General features: G+C 37.1%; 1 protein-coding gene across 2 annotated transcripts in view; it reads left to right on the top strand.

The window, feature by feature from the left end:
- ONECUT2 (one cut homeobox 2) overlaps positions 1-12118 on the top strand; it is a 72788-nt gene extending 60670 nt beyond the window's left edge. For both annotated transcript variants that reach the window (XM_077462959.1, XM_077462958.1), the window contains one exon: positions 3226-12118. In XM_077462959.1, coding sequence (XP_077319085.1) covers positions 3226-3512 — 287 coding nt within the window. In that variant the 3' untranslated portion in view covers positions 3513-12118. The remainder of the gene's footprint in view (positions 1-3225) is intronic.
- The last annotated feature ends 7929 nt before the right edge of the window (positions 12119-20047 follow it).

The raw sequence follows: 20047 nt of genomic DNA, 5'->3' as shown, positions 1-20047 counted from the left end.
GAACTGGAGCAGTATCTGCAATAAGGTAGTACAACCGGTCCTAATAGGACATGGGCCCAGTATGTGAGGGCTGTACAGCCTTATTATCCACACTGGTGCACAGGGTAATTTGGGTGTGCCCACCTAGCGCACCCCCTGCACACACCTATGCATGGCATCCAAGTAAAAAGATGCAGAGCAATTAGATCATTTAGTTCCTCAATGGGCATGGTAGTAGTAACAATGTCCCAGTTCTGACCACCATCCAAGGAACAATGTTTTTTTTTTCCTCATATATTATCATCTGAGCATTATCAGCTAGAAGAGATAATCGCTGTTATGTACTTATGTGTCATAGTGTTCCCATATGAGTAAGACAAGCTATGTCCCTAAGAAGGGGATAAATGTCCATTGTCTCATTACGGAGTTGATTTACTAATGGATGTTCGCTTTGCAAGGGAATTTTCCCTTAGCTTAGTGAAGCTCTATGCAGTGGAACCTTGGTTTACGAGTAACGCGGTTAACAAGCATTTTGAAAGATGAGCAATTTAAATTCTGACTTGGTTTGCAAGTGTTGTCTCGCAAAAAGGAGCATAATTCAAGCTAATGGGGTGTGTAGTACCACATTTGGCCAGAGGTGCAGAGGCGCCGGGGACAGAACGGATCAGAACGGTTCAGAGCCATTTAAAAATACTCGGAACCACTCGGAAATATTCAGAAACACTCGGAAATACTCAGTTCCCAAGTGTTTCCAAGTAAAGCCGAGCTGTCCCAGAGTATTTCCGAGGATCTCCGGCTCCACCCCACCTCTGGCCACATGCGGTATTGCACGTAATAGAAGTCAATGCGGAACAAATTATTTTCGTCTCCATTGACTTCTATCGGGAAACCCACTTTGATATGGGAGTGTTTTGGATTACAAGCATTCTCTTGGAACGGATTATGCTCGTAATCCAAGGTTCCACTGTATAATATAGAAGTGTTCAGCAAAGAAGATTGTTGGTCACAATGGGAAGCACAATAAAAATGAACCATTATTAAAATGTTTTTTTTTTTATATGGTCTGTTGGCCATGGGTAAAATAATCTGTGTTAAAGCTGATGTTTAGGCAAACCAATAAATACACACCCAGTTTATTGTACTATTTTTTTAATTTTCTCCATCCATGTTTTTGACACACTAGTGAGCCACAGCCAAGCCAGCAAGGTCACACCAGAGTTTCAGGCCAGAGCTTTAATCTTTTCCATGCCACGGGCCAGGTCTTTGGGCAATGATTTGTTGGCATATATATATGGAAATTATTGGTTGAACGTGAAATATAATTCTCTGCATATAGACCTCTATATCTGATTTGTGCCTGACCCAGCGCAGTTAGGGGAAGACTGTTTTGGGTTTTCTTTCTGCTTTGCTCTGGAGGGAAAAGACTACCAAAGCCTCCAATCTCCTCTGCATTGAACTGGCCATCTGTTGCAACTGTGAAAGAGGGCTATCTACTTTATATACTTTAGTTTACATCCTTGTAAAGTTACTACAGAACCAAGGGCCTGTTTGATTTGCGGTCATCATGCTGTAATGCTAAAATGTTAATCAGGGCTTTTTTTCAGCGAGAACGCAGCTCTAGCACCTCTAGCACTGAATGTATGTATTGGCAAGGGGTGCTGAGGTGTGCTGAAGTGTCTACTGTTGCTGGCTGCTGGGAGATCAATTGTAGCTGGAGGGGACCTATTTTTGTGGGGTGGGTCTTATGTTGCTGGGGAGGCCGTTGTTGCTGGGAGAGATCTACTATGAGGGAGGTGTCTATTATTGCTGGCTGCTGGAGGGTCTTTTGAAGCTGACTGTGGGGAGATCTGTTGCTAGGGAGTCTATTGTTGTGCTTGAGGTATTTTTCGTGGATGGTCCATTATTGTTGGGGGATCTATTGTTTTTGCAGGTCTATTGTTGTAGCTGGCTGCATGGGGTCTATTTTACTACTTTTTTTGTTATTATTAACCAATTCCATACAAATTACCTGGCACCAACAAATGATACTTGGTTCTGAATCCTCTATAAAGGAATTACTGGAAGGTGGGCAGGGCGTGGGACCAAGGAACAGTGCTCAGAGGTGGCTAGGGGCGGTGAAAAGAGATGACTCAGAAAGGGAGAGTTCCGGCACCTATTCTTTGAGAAAAATGCCCTAATGTTAATGTTAAAAAATGTGTGTATAGGTACTTATGTGCTGCTATGTGAACAAAATCCAAATAAATTAAAGTGAATAGAAAGACCTTGAACAGCTGCAACCATAAATTAGTGAACTCACACTTCAAACCAGATAACAATTATAAATACATGGTGTGCTTACTCAAAATCCTTGTGATAAAAATTTATCCAATACCCTTTGATGAGTATAGAATAAATATTTGATAAATCAAAAAAAAAACACCAGACATATAACTAAATATTATCCAGTATATAATATTAACACATAAAGCAAACATAAAAAAAAACAAGCTTCAAAAAAGGTCCAAAAAGTGAATATAACATTTCCAGTAATAATCCACAAAATTTTGGACATAATTACTCCAAAGGAGATTCACCCCTGTTAGTGAACGTGCCCAGATCTTAATTTCCTGAACAGATACCCCCACCAGCCACTATTACGTGAAATGGTGGCTGGTGGAGCCACCCAAAGACCACATTATATGCACTGGCTCTGTTTGACCGTTCTGGTCAATTTTGAAGGTGAGCGGCCATTTCACTTAATGGTGGCTGGGTGGGGGTACCTATTCACAAATTTAAGATCTGGGCATGTTCATGAACAAGGGTGAATCGCCCGTGGAGTTATCACGTGCACAATTTTGTGTATTTTCACTGGAAATGTTCAATATTCACTTTTTTGACTTTTTTTGAAGCTTGTTTTTTTTTAATGTTTGCTTTATGTGTTAATTATATACTGGATAGGGATAATTTTTAGTTATAAGTCTGGTGTTTTCTTTGATTTATCAAATATTTTTATTTCATAAAGTATAGGATACCTTTTTACCACAAGGATTTTGAATAAGCCCACCATGTATTCATAAATGTTAACAAATGATTGCACCTCTCAATTAAAGTGTATGTATTTTTTTTAGTTTTTTTTTTTTAGTTTTTGGATAGAGTGTGGTACAAACTACTCTGTGTGTCAAAGTTTCATGTTGAGAAAGAAAAGAAAAGAATATTATATCTTTAATAACAGTAACATTTTTCCTGTTTTTTTTTCTTCTTCATTAGCCTGCAAACGCAAAGAACAAGAACCGAGCAAAGATCGAAACAACTCTCAGAAGAAATCCCGGCTGGTTTTCACAGACCTCCAACGCAGAACACTGTTTGCCATCTTCAAGGAAAACAAGCGCCCATCCAAAGAAATGCAGATCACTATTTCTCAGCAGTTGGGTTTGGAACTCAATACAGTCAGTAACTTCTTCATGAATGCCAGGAGGCGGAGCTTAGAAAAATGGCAGGACGATTTAAGTACAGGGGGAAGCTCGTCAAACTCCAGCACTTGTACCAAAGCATGAGGGGAAAAATGGCTTCTGAATGGGGCACAACTCAACTGTAAGCAAAACAAAAAAAAAAAAGAGAAGAAAGGATATATATAAATATATATTTTTTGTTGTGGTTGGCGGGGCCATTCACTGGTGACAATCAGTATCCATGTGTAAATTCTACAGGGTTGGATGGTGAACGTATTCACACCAGATAGCTGTACTGGCTTTGGCACATCTGATGCTACTTCATGCCATGGTGTCAATAAACACAGCACATCAGTACAGGAAAACCATCCAACCCATTCAAAGTTCACTCAACGTCTTAAAGTTCTCAGAAACTCCACCAAAGCACTAAACTCATTCCAGGTCTTCAATGCATATTACTTGTCATACCATGGCATCAGCTGTGACATGTAAACCAGCAAACTTCACTAATATTTTCAACTTTGTCCATAGCACAAGAGAAGATTACAACCACTACATCCATGAAATACAATTGTCATACCTGAGCACAAAGTCTTTAGGCCGGGCAAAGAAGTGTTATAAAACACTTCCCCTCATTTCACCTTAATTTAGTTTCTTATGTTTATTTAGCATGAATGTTCGCAAACCACAAAAATACAGTTCTAAGAAATACAGTATTAAGCACAACAGGACATTAGTAATGCTTTTTTTTAATTGTTTTTCCATTTTATTCTTTTTTTTTTTTTTACAAAAAGTGGTACACACTCAGGAGTCCATTCTAAACCATATGGAGTATTTTGGTTGCCAATGCTTTTACCAAAGATAGATCTGTAGATTTTATTTTGCTTTATTACACATACACTATCATGACAGGTCTGGAAACAGGACTTTTTTTTCTTACGGAACAGTTCAGCACAGCTTGGAGTAAAAACAGTTCAAACCAAAGAAAAGTAAAACGTAATGTTTTACGGTCTATTCATACTGTGAATACCTCCGACAGTAAGAAGTAAGTTTACAATAGAACCTTCGTAACAATGTTTTCTTTTTTTTTTTTCTACAAAATTAGTTTTCGAAATATAAGTTTCCACACATCCTGGAGAATTGTCAGAACACAATACCTTCTGTATGAAACCAATTGTCACTATTTTGTCACGATTTTGTTGGAGCTTTACCAGTGGATGGCCCCATGCTCGAATACTCGAGTCCGTGTTCCAAAGAAAAGGCCAAAGGCTACAATAATGCTTTAAATACACTTGAGACTGTTTTTTTATGTACTACTTAATCGAAACCAAAGAAACGTTTTTTTCTGCACCTACTTCTTCTGCAACAAACTGTTCCATTGAGTAAAAGGAAGCACGTCAGGAAAATTATTAACACACTGTGTTTGGACAGACATCCTACACATCTTAGGAAGCAGACCACTGAGATAGGGTTGAGAAGGGTTGAAACCAATCAAGGCCGAAATTCTACAGTATGTACTCGCTGCTTCATTTGACAACCTATTTAAGTCCTCTTAAAGTTGAAGATTGTCTTTTATTTGTGCCTATGCAGTTTTTTCAATGAACAAGGAATTGACCGTCCTGAACCTCAACAGCTGCAATACCAAAGATGAGGAGTTCTCACAACTTTGCTTTTTTTTTTTTCTTGTTTTCAGATTTATTATTTTCTTCTTGCACGGCTAAATCGCTTACAGTGCCACTATTACCATGTATATTAACAGCACATCTGTCTGGCTGAACAGAGTGTAAATTGGTCCATTTCACGGTTTACAGATCATACTTCCACTTGCAGTACTTCATGATAGGGTACTATGGACCACTGGCCTAAGTTGTTGGGATACAATAGGATGTGGTGTGTGCCCATGTTTAAGGAGATCTGTTGTTTTAACAAATTGGTGGCAGACAAGTCAACATTCGCAACTATTGGCCTATTTAATAAAAAGTTCTAATCCAAAGTGCAGTAGCCCATTAGAATTCACTTTGCGTTGATTCTCACTGGTTGATATGGGTTACTGGGGTTTATAGTTAACACCTAAATTATATACTAAATAAGGCTGCTTATGAGCCAGCAAGTTGCAATATACTAGTCACCCCCTTGAATTTTGTATTTTAAATGTCAAACATTCAAAAAATCTGCCCAAAGTATATTTAAGCAACAGATCCATTCTAAGGTTGTCCAGCCTCACAACTTCCATTATTAAACATTTTGTACAATTACAAAACTGCTTATTTGTAAAATAATTTTGTCTAAACCCTTGGAGGTGGTGCCCTTTAAGGGGTTTAGAATGCAGGGAGGTGGGGCGGGGCTTATGGTCATGTGAACGCCATGATTGGCTGTCATGGCAGTCACATGATCAGAAAGCTCCCGATCGCCGTTCACCATTAGCCATCGGTAAATATGCTGGTGTTCTGTCAAATCAGCCAACTCATCAGAAACTCCAACCACGTTACTTCCGGTTTCTTTAAACCATTAGTAATTAGAGATTTTGATGAATTGCTGTTTGGACACAACACCAGCAACCAAATACAGTCCGGTACAGGAAGATTTAGCTGTTTTGGCAACACAGCGGCTAATGAGGCCAAAGTTGTAGCCACCTCGGAGGTGACCATTTTGTTGGCTAGTATCAGAGCGATGTAACAATCTTCGCTCATAATATCATCTACCGGACTCTATTCGGTTGCCGGTTTTGTGTCCAAACAGCAATTCATCCAAATATCCAATTACTGATGGTTTAAAGAAACCAGAAGTTAAATAGTTGGAGTTTCTGACGATTTGGCTATTTTGACAGAATACCAGAAGCCCACAGGGTGCGTGCTCTCGGCACAGCTCTATTTGCACTAATGCCCACAATAATGCGGCCACTCAGTGCCAAGACCCATCCGCCGAGAGGCCGCATATTTGGGTACGCTCGGCACCAAGAGGTAAAAGTAGAACTAAAAGCAAAACATTTTTTCATTTTGAATAGTGTTAGGCTGGATTCATATATGCTGCTGCTGCGGCTCACGGCAGGGGATCCGGGGTGTCCCTGTTCACCGATTCAGGTGCAAATCTGGTGCAAATGTTTGCCTGAATTCGACCCTGAATCAGAACGAAAGACGCACAGGACCCTTTATAAATGCGGATCGTGGCCACCCTGGGACCATGTGAACCGACTCCATAGAGAGGCGGTCAGACTCCCCTTTCATGCAAATTGAATGCGAGAAAATCCACACCCATTTCGCATATATATGAACCCAGCCTAAGGGAGGGTTACAACCCTATCTTAGTTTGGTTTCCCTTCACTTCCTGTCCCTTAGTCAAAACAGGGAGTGAAAAGAAATCCTTTCCCAGTGAGGGAATCCCTGGTTGTCATCAGGGTCACCAAAACTAATATTGCCATTGGAGTTTCCCTCTATTCCTGCTTTTGAGACAACCCAAAATTCTTGATTTTCTTTTACTCTCTGTAATGACCATAAATTGTACAAATAGAGAGGATGAGCCTCCCTATGGGGTCACAGACATCAATAAAAACCTGACAGATGTTCTAAGCCCCCTTTACTCTATGCGAAACAAAAAAAAGTTTTGCCTTTAGTTATACATTCAAACTTTTAGGCATCTCTAACATTATTTGTATGTTTTAGGTCATAGTAGACCACTACAAATATTGTTACACATTTTTTATAAAAGTTAGCAATGTGCCCTTTAGGGTTACCAATGTTTTTGTTCTATGAATGTGTTATATTTGTTGTGTTAAGAGGCTTTGGAAGCAACATTCAATTCAAAAGTGGCATTTCATACTCTATAATATCCCAACACCTTATGCCAAGCCTTGTGGTCTATATCATGGGCACAGCCAAGATGAATTCAACTTTCAAGAACCCTTGGATATTGCTTAGTCATCCACAAAAGAACAAAGTAATATGTTTATTCACTATGGTTGAATAGCTTTATTTAAATCTCTCTTAATGAAAGCTGAATCCAAAGACCTGACAATGACTAAACCAGCAGAAAAAAAAAGCTTAAACCTGCTTATGCTATAGAATCTACTTTTTACCAAAGCATTCAAGCTTCTGAAGAACCTCTGCAATGGAAAAAAAAGTAATATGTTATTTGCTTGTCACAGGAATTTTTTTAGTTTGTGAAAATATTTTGGTTACATTGGCTATTTATTTATTAGTTCAAATAATATAAATTTTAATTATTTATCATATAAAATAATTAACTAGAAACTTTTTAAACAAATCCTCCCTTACCCCTCACCCTTTTGTGGGTTTAAATCCAGACAACCTCCTTTAATTTATTACAATCCATTTTATGAAAATGTACTTCTTTTCTTATGTATTAATTTAATTTAATTTCGTGTTACTCTGCTTATTTATCTAGGATAAAAAAAAAAAATACAGCATCAGCAATATGTTTTTCCAATTTATTTTAGATTGCTTTACAAAGCATTTAAATTCTGTTACATACAGGGGTTGATGCAGGTTACAAAAGCATAAAAATAGTTTTTCCTTTTCCAAAAAATTGTATTTAATTTTGCAATGTCTTTTTTATGATCTGTAATTAAATTATTTAAGTTATCCTCCCTATTGTTAAAAATTGGGAGAAAATATTTTGGCATATTATGTCTTAGGCAACTTATTTATTTAATTTATTCAGCATCCATGAAAAAGATGCACATGTATAGTGTATATTTTTTTTTTCAAACAACTTAAGCACTAAATTATTTGCTGATTAGAACAACAGAGTGACATTTGTGGACAAGCATTGATCATGACTTGAAAGCTGTATATTTCAAATACAATAGAATGAAACTGCTGTATTTGTTCACCAAAGATTTTTTTTTTTTCAGAAACTATATTTTTTCCAACTTCTTCTATAAATGTGAGGAAAAAAACTACAAAAATGACATTCCAAAATAAAAAGAGAGAGAAAAAAAACCCTTAAACTAGCTGCTTCCAAGAATGAACTGTGTGTGTAATAATAAAAAAAAATAAAAAACAAAAAAATTTCTATTCCTAGTGAGAACCAAAAATAGGCTACCTCACTGACTATTTTCCTTTTGTAATTTTAATCGTGTTGATGATACCAAAGATACCAAAGATTTGTTTCACTTGTGCGGTCTGCTTCTAGCATCTGCTGTTTTTTTTTTCAATGCTCTAATCTCCTTTGGTTGAAGATGAGCTTATGTGGCATGACAGAGTATTGCATTGGAGCTCATTCTTCCACCAAATAAATTATATTCTCTGAAATATATACAGCTGTAGCTTGGATACCCCAAAGAAATGCCAGTGTGAAATCTGCTCACTGAATAGAATAAAAAAAAGATTTTCTGTTTGCATGTTGCCACAGTATTTGCAAAAGGTGCTTTTTTATTGTCTTGCACATCACACAGACTCTGATGTACATGCAGCCAATATTTTAATTACAAAATTGTCCAATGTTTTGCTTCAGAGGCACACATTGAAATGTTGTAATTTTTGTAAATTTGATTTTTGAAATCTAAAAAGTAAATTACCCATTTTTTTTTCATTTTTTTTAAAATGGCAATCAAATTAGTAGAACCAAAAATGTATACATGTATTTTTAAAATAATGTTACTTTAGCAAATTATGACCCGGTTAATAATAAGAATAAAAAAATTATATCTATATTTTAAAACACCACAAATTCCATATATTTCTGGTGTTATTGTAAGAATAATAAACATACAAAATACATTGTACTATACCTAAGTGGAAACAATTAATTTTTTAGTCTGTTGGCCTAAAAAGGTTCAGGAAATGACCTCTCATTACATGGTCATTATTTCCTATAGTGATTTATTTTTGTGTGGAATAAGCTGAACTCCAGACAGATATAAAATACAACTAATACATTTATATTTTAATAATAAAAAAAATAATTACAAGTACCTTTTTTCTTACTAATATAGGAACCTAAATTTGACATTGCATCAGCCTCTTGTTATATGTTTTCATGACAGTCATCAAGTGTTATTTTCAGTATCACTCTAAATAAAGTGGCAAACAAACAAAAAATCATACGACAATTTTGAAACTACAACTTAGAAACATATTCGGATTGATTTTCTGATGTGATTTTTGAATGCCAATAGGCAGCAACCATCTATTTCAGAATTATTTTGGCAGTGTCCTGTCTGAATAAGCAGGGTCTTTTGACCAACTGAAAAAAAGAAAATCACTCCTGATGTGTTTCAGATTCTGCATGTGTCATGTAAAAGTGGGACGAGTGCCTTGCTTGAACCAAATAAATTTAGTCATCCTAGACTTTTTCTTTTTCAAATTTCACCATTTTAGGTGAACAAATTGTATTTTCTTAAATTCTGCCTTCCTATCAAGGAAGACATGTAAAACATACCAAAGCTTCCCAATTTTTGTTTCCTTTAACTTCCATTACAATGTAAATATTTTTTCTACTTTTTTTTTTTTATCTTTTTTTTTACGGTTTCAAAGCTTTAAACTGAAAACAGGCAGCAATGCATAGCAGGTGGCCGCACAAATTCCTTATTGAATTTTCTCAGATATACCTCATAGATAATAGTGTTTAGAGTAATGTTATTATAGCGTATGTAATAAATGGTTCACTGTTTCTTTTACTAAATGTGATTTAATGAAAAAAAAAAAAAAAGCTTTATACGTTCTAGGTTGTGCTTTTGTAATAGTCAAGAAGGTGCGCTTAATGATGAAACAATGTATGTCGTCCATTTTTTTATTTTTTCATTTTTTTAATTTATTTTACATTGAAAAAAGTTGCAGATGGAGGCCCAATCGTTTACACTTTCCACATTTTGCTGAAGAAACAATCTGTGATAACTCCTTCCATAAGACAGTAGAGTGAGATGGTATTTTTTACCCACTGTGACTTATGAACGGGCTGCAAAAAAAACTTAAAATTAACATTTTCCACGCATATGGATTATGATTATGTATTGCTCTTTAAAAAAAATTTTTTTTAGCAAATAGCAGTCAGTGCTACACATTTAAAAGCATCTATTACCTATCACCCGTGGAGGCGGCCATTTTGAACTAAAATTCATGAAAATGTACCCATTCTTATGGCTTAATTAATGCTTAAGATGGTGATTCTTGCAAACCTATTATTAAGAGAATGGCTTCTTCTTCTGTGTTAGGGAGTAGATAACACTTTAATGCATGACAGGTAGTAAGTGATATTAAAATGTGTTGCGTAATTCCAAATCACATAGTTTCAAAAAGAAGTCAAGTTTAGCTGTTTCATCTTTTTTCCCCTAAACAATTAGTTATATTTTTACATCTATCTTAAGTTTAAATGCCTACACACCACCCCTTGAAAACTAAAATGTTGACCTCCAACTCTGAGTAAGTTTGCTGGGAAAAAAAGTAAAATAATTCTTCATCCCTCACAATGTTCTCCTCCATCCGAGCCAAGTCTACATTTTTTTTTTATAGAACTTAACTAGTGCAACATTACAACTATGCACACAGCTGCAGTAATAATAATGAACTAATAGAATTGTTTAATACATTAGGAACATTGTACCAAGCAGTCATATTTTTACTCTGCAATAAACATTTTAGTTTAACTTTAACTTAACTGCACAAGTAGCTGTAAGTATTTATTATTACGGATTATGTAAGTTCTGCTTTCATGATCTTCCCATGTGTCTCGTGAAAGTCCATGTTTAGGTAACTTTAGAGGCTTGTGGCCCATGTCTCCATCTACACTTTGGAGGTTATTTACTAAAGGCAAATCCACTTTGCACTGCAAGTGCACTTGGAAGTAAAGCCGCTGTAGATCTGAGGGGGACATGCAAGCAAAGTAAAAAAACAGCATTTTAGCTTGCACATGATTGGATGATAAAATCAGCAGAGCTTCCACTCATTTCAGATCTACCACTTAGATTTAGGGCGACTGCACTTCCAAGTGCACTTGCAGTGCAAAGTGGATTTACCTTTCGTAAATAACCCCCAAAAGAACTGAGACACCAGCCTTTACACGCACATGAACTTTAATGGCATCCCAGTCTTAGTCCGTAAGGTTCAATATTGAGTTGGCCCACCTTGTGCAGCTGCAACAGCTTAAATTCTTCTGGAAAAACTGTCCACAAGGTTTAGGAGTGTGACTATGGGACAGTTTAATCATTCTTCCAGAAGTACATTTGTGAGGTCAGGCACTGATGTTGGATAAGAAGACCTGGCTCACAGTCTCCGCTCTAATTCACCTCAGAGGTGTTTTATCTAGTTGAGGTGCAGGCCAGTCAAGTTCCTCCACCCAAACTTGCTCATCCGTGTCTTTATAGACCTTGTTTGTGCACTGGTCCAAATCATTTAGTGGAGGGGGGATTATGGTGTGGGGTCGTTTTTCAGGGGTTGGGCTTGGCCCTGTAGTTCCAATGAAGGCAACTCTTAAGGCATTAACATACCAAGATATTTTAGACAATTTAATGGTCCCAACTTTGTGGAAGCAGCTTGGGAATGGCCCCTTCCTGTTCCAACATGACTGCACACCAGTGCACAAAGCAAGGTCCATAAAGACATGGCTGTGCATGTTTGGGGTGGAGGAAATTGACTGGCCTGCATGAATTAGAGTGGAGACTGCGAGCCAGGCCTTCTCGTCAACATCAGTACCTGACCTCACAAATTCGCTTTTGGAAGAATGGTCAAACATTCCCATAGACACACTCCTAAACCTTGTGGACAGCCTTCTCAGAAGAGTTAAAGCTGTTGTAGCTGCAAAAGATGGGCCAACTCAATATTGAACCCTACGGACTAAGACTGGGATGCCACTAAAGTTCATGTGTGTGTAAAGGCAGGCGTCCCAATACTTTCAGTAATATGGTGTATGTGGGTGTCCCTATAGACATCTGTAGGTTAGGGACTCAAAGCAGAGTGCAACTTCACAAATGACGCACTACACTTTTTCTTTCCTCTGATCTTTGCTCACTTGATTTTTGTGGTATTTTACATTTAGTAAACTACTGTAATTATAAAGTGCACTAATATCAGAATTGTACTGTTTACAGAAGTTTAAGGGCATCTTTGTCAGCTGACAGTATAATTCAGGTAACAAAGAACCCAACTCATCTAATAATTTATAGTTACTTACTTGTTTTTGGAACTGCCAAATAATATAATTTTTGCATCTCTCTAGTTTTCACTCTTGCATGTCATTTTAAGCCAAAATATTCACCATCCATGTCCTTTTCTGTACAGAAACGTATTTTAACCTCTTGTTCAGTGCTGCAATATGACTGGCGCAGTCAAGCTAACAGCTAAAAATACCAAAAATTCATGTGCTTTCCGTATTACAATAAAGTTCCTATTTTGTGTTATGTTAGTATTAGTGTATGTTTTAATGTATGTGACACTTTGCCAAAGAAATAAACTTAAACAAAGATATTTGCTGTAAAACATTTAGCAGTGTTCCAGATTTCTCAAAAAAAAAAAAAATCACTTTTCCTTCCATAATGAGTTTTATCGTTTTCCAAATTGCAAATTCATGTGGTATTTAAACAGTGCATACAAGTATGCCATCTAAGTTTGCCAAACAATGTTCTCGTACAACTCCTTCGTTCTTGCTTGTGCTTTAAACCTGTAAAATAATTTGTTTGTTGTTTTCAGTATTCAAAAAAGTAAACAAAATGGGTGTTTTAAAATATGTTCAATAATTTGCCAAAGAAATTCATTTTTTTGCCAAAAATGTTTAATAAATCTTGAAGAAAACAAACTAGGCCAATGTTTAAAATATGTAAAAGAAAATTAAAAAAGATATGATTTAAAAATAATAATTGCTAAACAAGGAATTCCTAAGTTAGGAAGTTTGCCATCACAATTCTTTTTATTATTATTATTGTAATATGTGTTTTTTAATGCAATTATTTGCCATTTTTATTTTGGCCAAAATGTAAATTATATTTTTTTTAAAATTAATTTCTTATTTTTATTTGCCTTGTCTTAATTATTTACATGTATTTTTCATGCCGCTGCCAATTTTTTTTTAAATCAAATATATTTTGTGCCTAGTATGTTGAATACTTGTTTTGCTTTTTTTTTTATTTATTATCATGAGTTCACTGAAGCAAATAATTGAAACTGACCAAAGGAAATGTCTCATGATTAACCTAGGAATAAATGTTTTCTATAATCCCTGATATTTTTCTAGCATTCAGCTTATATGTAACATCCTAAAGTCATACGTGAACAGCACTATGCTAAGTAGCCTTTAGAACTGGAATACTGCTCTGCTATCCCAAAATTCATTTACAGTTGTAGATCCAGTGGAAACACAGATGTCTTGCTGACCTAATGGTCATCTCATTCATTTCTGTCTTGTATTCTAGAAAGCACTGTTTAGTATCATTACAGTTCCTGTAAAAAAAAAAAAAAAAAACAACTCATAAAGCAAACTAAAGCAGTATGTGTATGCTTGCATTTATTTGTTCTTCACTAGTTAACCATGTATACATTATGATGATTATATTTCATTTTTTAAAATGCATAATAAGTTCTAAAAAAAAGTTCTTGATTTTTTTTTTTTCCAAAAGAGTTATGCAACCTTGTTGAAAAATATATCTGAACACATTACAGAAACCATTAAAATTGAGTCTAGTTTCTTTGATATAAAAGAGCTTTGTTGGTATTCACAAATATTAATTCACAGCCACTTTTAATATTAAAATACATTTTAAATGAATAAATTGTTTTACCAATTGGTATATATAAATACAATTTTTATCCTTTTTTCTAATAACTTTACTATTCCCATAATAAGTCCTCCTTGATTCAAAGATAATTCCTGGGTTATGCTCTGGGGTATCCTACTGATTTCAGCTTATGATGCCAAACCGTTAGGACAGCTTAGCTTCTGCAGCTTTCCTGGTCTATTGGCCATGCGATTTCAATAAGCTCAATCCTCCCTAGCCTCAAATATTTGTCTGTCTGAAGTGTCACAGGATTTCAGAGGCAATAAGAGCTATGTTAAAGAGGGAATTAGGCCTTCTGTGCGCACTCTGACGGTGATCAAATAAGGTAGGTCCATATACAATTTACGCACTAAGCCCTGGTTCACACTATAACCTGCATGTGAATCGCACCGCGTTCCTGTGCAATTCACATGCAGTTCAGTGCGCTTCGATTTGAGCCCATTCATTTTCAACCGCATGGTCGTTTTATACCATCCGATCTGGTGTGGGCAAATCACACTGCCTTTGCAATCCTTTTGGTGTGTCGTTAACTCTGGGTTCATAAACCCGCAGCAGATCGCAAACACAGTTCAGTTGCAATGCGGTATGGGAAACGCACATCGCATATGTGTGAACCTATATTAAACGGAGATCATGCCACAATGTTCCAACAGTTCAGAAATAATTATTAAAGGGGTTCTAAAACCTTAAGGTTTTTCATCTTAATGCAAGGTGAAAAACCTTCTGTGCTGCAGTGCCCCCAGCCCCCCCTTTTTTTCTTACCTGAGCCTGATCCAGTGAAGTGCATGAGCGCAACAGCTCCCCCCGATGTCTCTCTCCTCTTTGGGCAGATTGGTAGCAGCAGGAGACATGGGAGTGGGTGGGGCGTCAATGGACGCAGCAGCGGGGCTCAGAAATGAACACGCATGGGTGCCCCCATGGAAAGCGGCTTCCTGCAGGGGGGGGGCACCCACCAAAGAGGAGGGGGCTGGAGCGCCAGGTGGGGGACACCAGAAGAAGAGGAACGGTGCAATGCTTTTGCACAGAGAGGGTAAACATAGGCATGTTTGTTATTTTAATTTAAAAAAACATGAAGTTTTAATATCATTTTAAAAGCAAAAGTACATATGGGGACTCCAACATGTTTTAGGGGTTTACAGGTGCCCTCTTTACCAGGGTCTATCTCTCTAACTGGAGGGAAGCTACAGTAGATGCAAGAAGAGATCTTTAAAGATTTCAGGTAGCAAGAACGTCCACCATGCTTGAGGCAATTGTAGCCGTATAGTGCACTTGCAACAAGAACAATTAAGTACTGTCCATGATACTTTTTTTAATGTTCAGGCAGTGGCGGCATGGGCGCTGCTCCCCCATCCATGCCATGGATTCCAATGGGGTTTTTTTTTTTTTTTAAGCACGTGATTAGAGCCAAAGGCTTCAAAAAAGGGTAGGCTTGGGGCACAGAGCACTGCGCTCTGAGCCCACCCAGTTGTATGACGAAAGCGAATGAATATTCAATATTGTAACACTGATTCTGTTTCCCAGCCAATCAGGAAGTGGGTCCTGAGACCCTTTTCCCGATTGGCCGAAAAGGAGAATTTACCCTATTGGCTGAGGGAGGAGATGCATGGCGAGGACACCACCATGATGCCAAGGAGGAGACACACGGCGAGGACACTGCTGTGATGCAGAGTAGGAAACAGAGGGGGAGCTGGCGGCCCATGGCCCAGAGGGAAGCCCTGCCCAGGGTAAGTGTTGTGAGTGACCAACCAACCACGACCCTGACCGGGGGGGTCAATATTTGTGCATTGTTTGCCTCCCTTCCAGAAAATATACCACCAGCTGCCACTGGCGTCTATTTTCAGGACAAGCTTTCGGGGTGAGCCCCCTTCTTCAAGGCCCAAGCTGTACTGGAAACAGTACCTAGGAAATGTGTTGGCCTCACCATAAAATGTACTTATTCATAAAAGATTTCTAAACTGTTGGAACCTTGTTGCACTTTCTTTTCTTTAGCATGAAGACTTTAATATATGGACCCGGTATGTGCCATGGCTTAGTAGAGGGCTGCCTTTTTTTTTTTTTTTTTTTTTAGAATGGACTAGAGCTGGGCGATTTTCTCAAAAAGAAAAAGAAAAATCTGTGATTTTTAAAAAAAAAACTCGATTCACGATTTCGAAACAAGTTTTTTTTTATGGAAACCACGTCCTGAGGAGCTACGGGCAGGAGTTTTTAGGCGAGGCCGCGGCTTTGGCCTAGTCCGTTTGGTATACCAACCTAGCATGGAGACCAACAGCCCTTTAACACGTTTCTTTACTACGTGGAAGAAAAGAGCGGCACCAACAATTATGGTACAATGTTCTATTTAGATGCTACTTAATTATTTTTAGAGAATTGTTAAACATATGAGTTTATTGTAACATTCTGTTTAATTATTATTATTTTTAATTGCATAAAAAAAAGTTAAGATAATTCCCACTACAAATTAGAGTTATATTTTTTTTAAGTTTTAGAGAAAATGGGGAATTTACCATCTAAATCATGTATATGTTCCCACTGGAGATTTCCCATCTTTGCACTTAGTGAGGGGAAATCCACCTAATGGAGATCCAAGAAACAAATGTTCTAACCTTTCCTTGGCCTACTAGAGCACGTGTTTTCGTTCTTGTTTATTTCCCAATAGGGGGGATTACCTCCTCACTTCCTGTTCTACCTATGAAGTAGACAGGAAGGTTATTACCCTTCCTCACACTTTTACAGTAAAACGTTTTGGCTGGAGTTGGGTTTGAAGAATTTGGACATCTTAGACAATAAAAAACAACATTTTTTTCAAAGACCCATCTAAAATGAAATGTAAATATTTCTTCACATTGGATCTTTGAAATTAGTGTTAGCTTATAGTGCTGGTAAAAGTATAACAGTAATTAAATACTTCAGGACCACCTATAGCATATTTACTCCTATAGGGTGGTCGTGAAGTGGTCAATCAGTGTTATACCTTTACTGTTTTATTGTTATAATTTTTGGGTGACTGTTCTGTGCAGAATCATATATATATATATATATATATATATATATATATATATATATATATATATATATGATTCTGCTATGATTAGTCACAGCAGAAGCCGATCAGCTTGTCCCAGCCAATGGATGTCCGCCAGCGGCACCCACTGATCGTCGAGGAGAGAGGCTGGACAATGCTCTGAAGAATGTAGAGCTCTGCCTTGACAGCAGGGATGTGATGAATCTTCTTTCCCTGCTTTGGGAAAGTAAAATCCAACACATCCCTTAGTGAAAGCAGCACACAGTGTAAATACAAACACTGGTTAGGCACACATTCAACCCTTTGATCGCCCTAGGTGTTTAACCCCTTCCAGCCATTTCTATTAGTACAGTGACAGTGCCTATTTTTAGCACTGATCACTTGCATTAGTGTCACTGGTTCCCGCAAAGTGACAAAAGTATCAGTGTCAGACTGTTGGGCGCAATATCGCAGTCCCGCTATAAGTCACTGATCTCCACCATTACTAGTATAAAAAATAAAAAATAAATAAAAATTCCAGTATATATGCCATCGTTTGTAGACTCTATAACTTTTGCGCATACTAATCAATATACGCTTATTGGGATTTTTTATTTTTTTTTATATTTAGCAGAATACATATTGGCCTAAATTAATGAAGAAATTAAATGTTATTATTGGATATGTTTTATAGCAGAAAGTAAAAAATATTGTTACTATAAGTTAAAACTCTTGGTCTTATGTTGTTTAAGGCGCAAAAAAAATAAAAAACCCAGAGGTGATCAAATACCAAAAGAAAGCTCTATTTGTGGGGGGGAAAAAAAAATTATTTATTTATAGTGTTGCATGATCGCACAATTAGTTAAAATAACGCAGTGCCATATTGGGAAAAATGGCCTGGTCATATAGAGGGGGTAAATCTTCCAGAGGTCAAGTGGTTAAAAAAGATTTTAAGAATAATTTAGTGCATTAACATAAAGGTTCATCAGAACAGACAAGCAACAAAGCAAAAAAATAAAATAAAAAACACTTTTTATGCAAGCAAAACATTTTTTTAATTTAATTTTCTGCAAGACCAAATTCATATACGGTATATTTGTGAATATTATGCAACAACCTCTTTTATATAAGAGAAATGTGTATTTAGATATTGCATCTGTAGTGAGGTTTCTATAAAACATAGAAAAGTACAAAAAACTATTTTACAACGTTGTGCATAACCACTACCAGAGATTGATGTGGGCTACATTGAGGTTTTACTAATTGACAAAACTGTTTTCACAATTCTTTTTATATTTATTATTGTGCCCTTCCTGTCATGCCTTTATTTTATAACATTGCCTTTTATTTATGCTTAGGAATTGGTGTTATATTTGAATTGATTGTAAGTGGGCCTATGATACTGCATGGTCTTTCTGCTACTGCACTGACTGAAGATGGGTATTTTGGTAGCCAATGATACAATGGGGCACTTTAAGTCCTTTGTCCTATTCCTGAATCCCAAATCCCTCCTAGCAATTCAAGAGAAAAAAAAAAAGAAAGTGTTGGAAAAAAAAACTATTTTGTATTTTGTTTTGTATTTATTTTATTGCCATGATGCTTTCATTCTTACACATGAATGTTTCGTCTGTGAGGTTGCTTCAATAGATTTCTTTATTATTTGATTCCTATCATTAAATGGTAGTGCTGTAAATTCTGCAATTAATGTTAAATAAACAGCTTTAATTCACTTGTATTGCTTGCATTCTTTATTTTTTTTTCTTAGAAAGCAATGTTATTTATTTAAATATGTGGCTAAAATGAAAATGTAGTAACTTGAATGTAAAAAAAACAAAAAAAAAACACGTTGGGCAGGAAAAAATGTGAAGGATTGGATTTTTTAAAATTACAAACTGCAAATTCTTCACTGCAAGCATTTCCTATTACAGTATCTGACAAAAATGAGTACACCCCTCACATTTTTGTAAATATTTTATTCTATCTTTTCATGTGACAACACTGAAGAAATGACACTTTGCTACAATGTAAAGTAGTGAGTGGACAGCTTGTATAACAGTGTAAATTTGCTGTCCCCTCAAAATAACTCAACACACAGCCATTAATGTCTAAACTGCTGGCAACAAAAGTGAGTACACCCCTAAGTGAAAATGTCCGAATTGGGCCCAAAGTGTCAATATTTTGTGTGGCTGCCATTATTTTCCAGCACTGCCTCAACTCTCTTGGGCATGGAGTTCGCCAGAGCTTCACAGGTTGTCACTGGAGTCCTCTTCCACTCCTCCATGATGACATCACAGAGCTGGTGGATGTTAGAGACTTTGTGCTCCCCCGCCTTCCGTTTGAGGATGTCCCACAGATGCTCAATAGGGTTTAGATCTGAAAATATGCTTGGCAAGTCCATCATCTTTACCCTCAGCTTCTTTAGCAAGGCAGTGGTCGTCTTGGGGGTGTGTTTGGGGTCGTTATCTTTTTGGAATACTGCCCTGCGGCCCAGGGGATCATGCTCTTCTTCAGTATATCACAGTACATGTTGGCATTCATGGTTCCCTCAATGAACTGTAGCTCCCCAGTGCCGGCAGCACTCATGCACCCCCAGACCATGACACTCCCACCACCATGCTTGACTGTAGGCAAGACACACTTGTCTTTGTACTCCTCACCTGGTTGCTGCCACACATGCTTGACACCATCTGAACCAAATAAGTTTATCTTGGTCTCATCAGACCACAGGACATGGTTCCAGTAATCCATGTCCTTTGTCTGCTTTTCTTCAGCAAACTGTTTGCAGGCTTTCTTGTGTATCATCTTTAAAAGAGGATTCCTTCTGGGACAACAGCCATGCAGACCAATTTGATGCAGTGTGCAGCGTATGGTCTGAGCACTAACAGGCTGACCCCCCCACCCCTTCAACCTCTGCAG

Source organism: Lithobates pipiens, unplaced genomic scaffold (genome assembly GCF_037356315.1).
Source record: "Lithobates pipiens isolate NorthernLeopardFrog02 unplaced genomic scaffold, aLitPip1_a1.2 Scaffold_3, whole genome shotgun sequence".
In the NCBI taxonomy this organism is placed as follows: Eukaryota; Metazoa; Chordata; class Amphibia; order Anura; family Ranidae; genus Lithobates; species Lithobates pipiens.
Note: the sequence above shows the minus strand (reverse complement) of the source record. Positions and strands in the feature narration are given on the sequence as shown.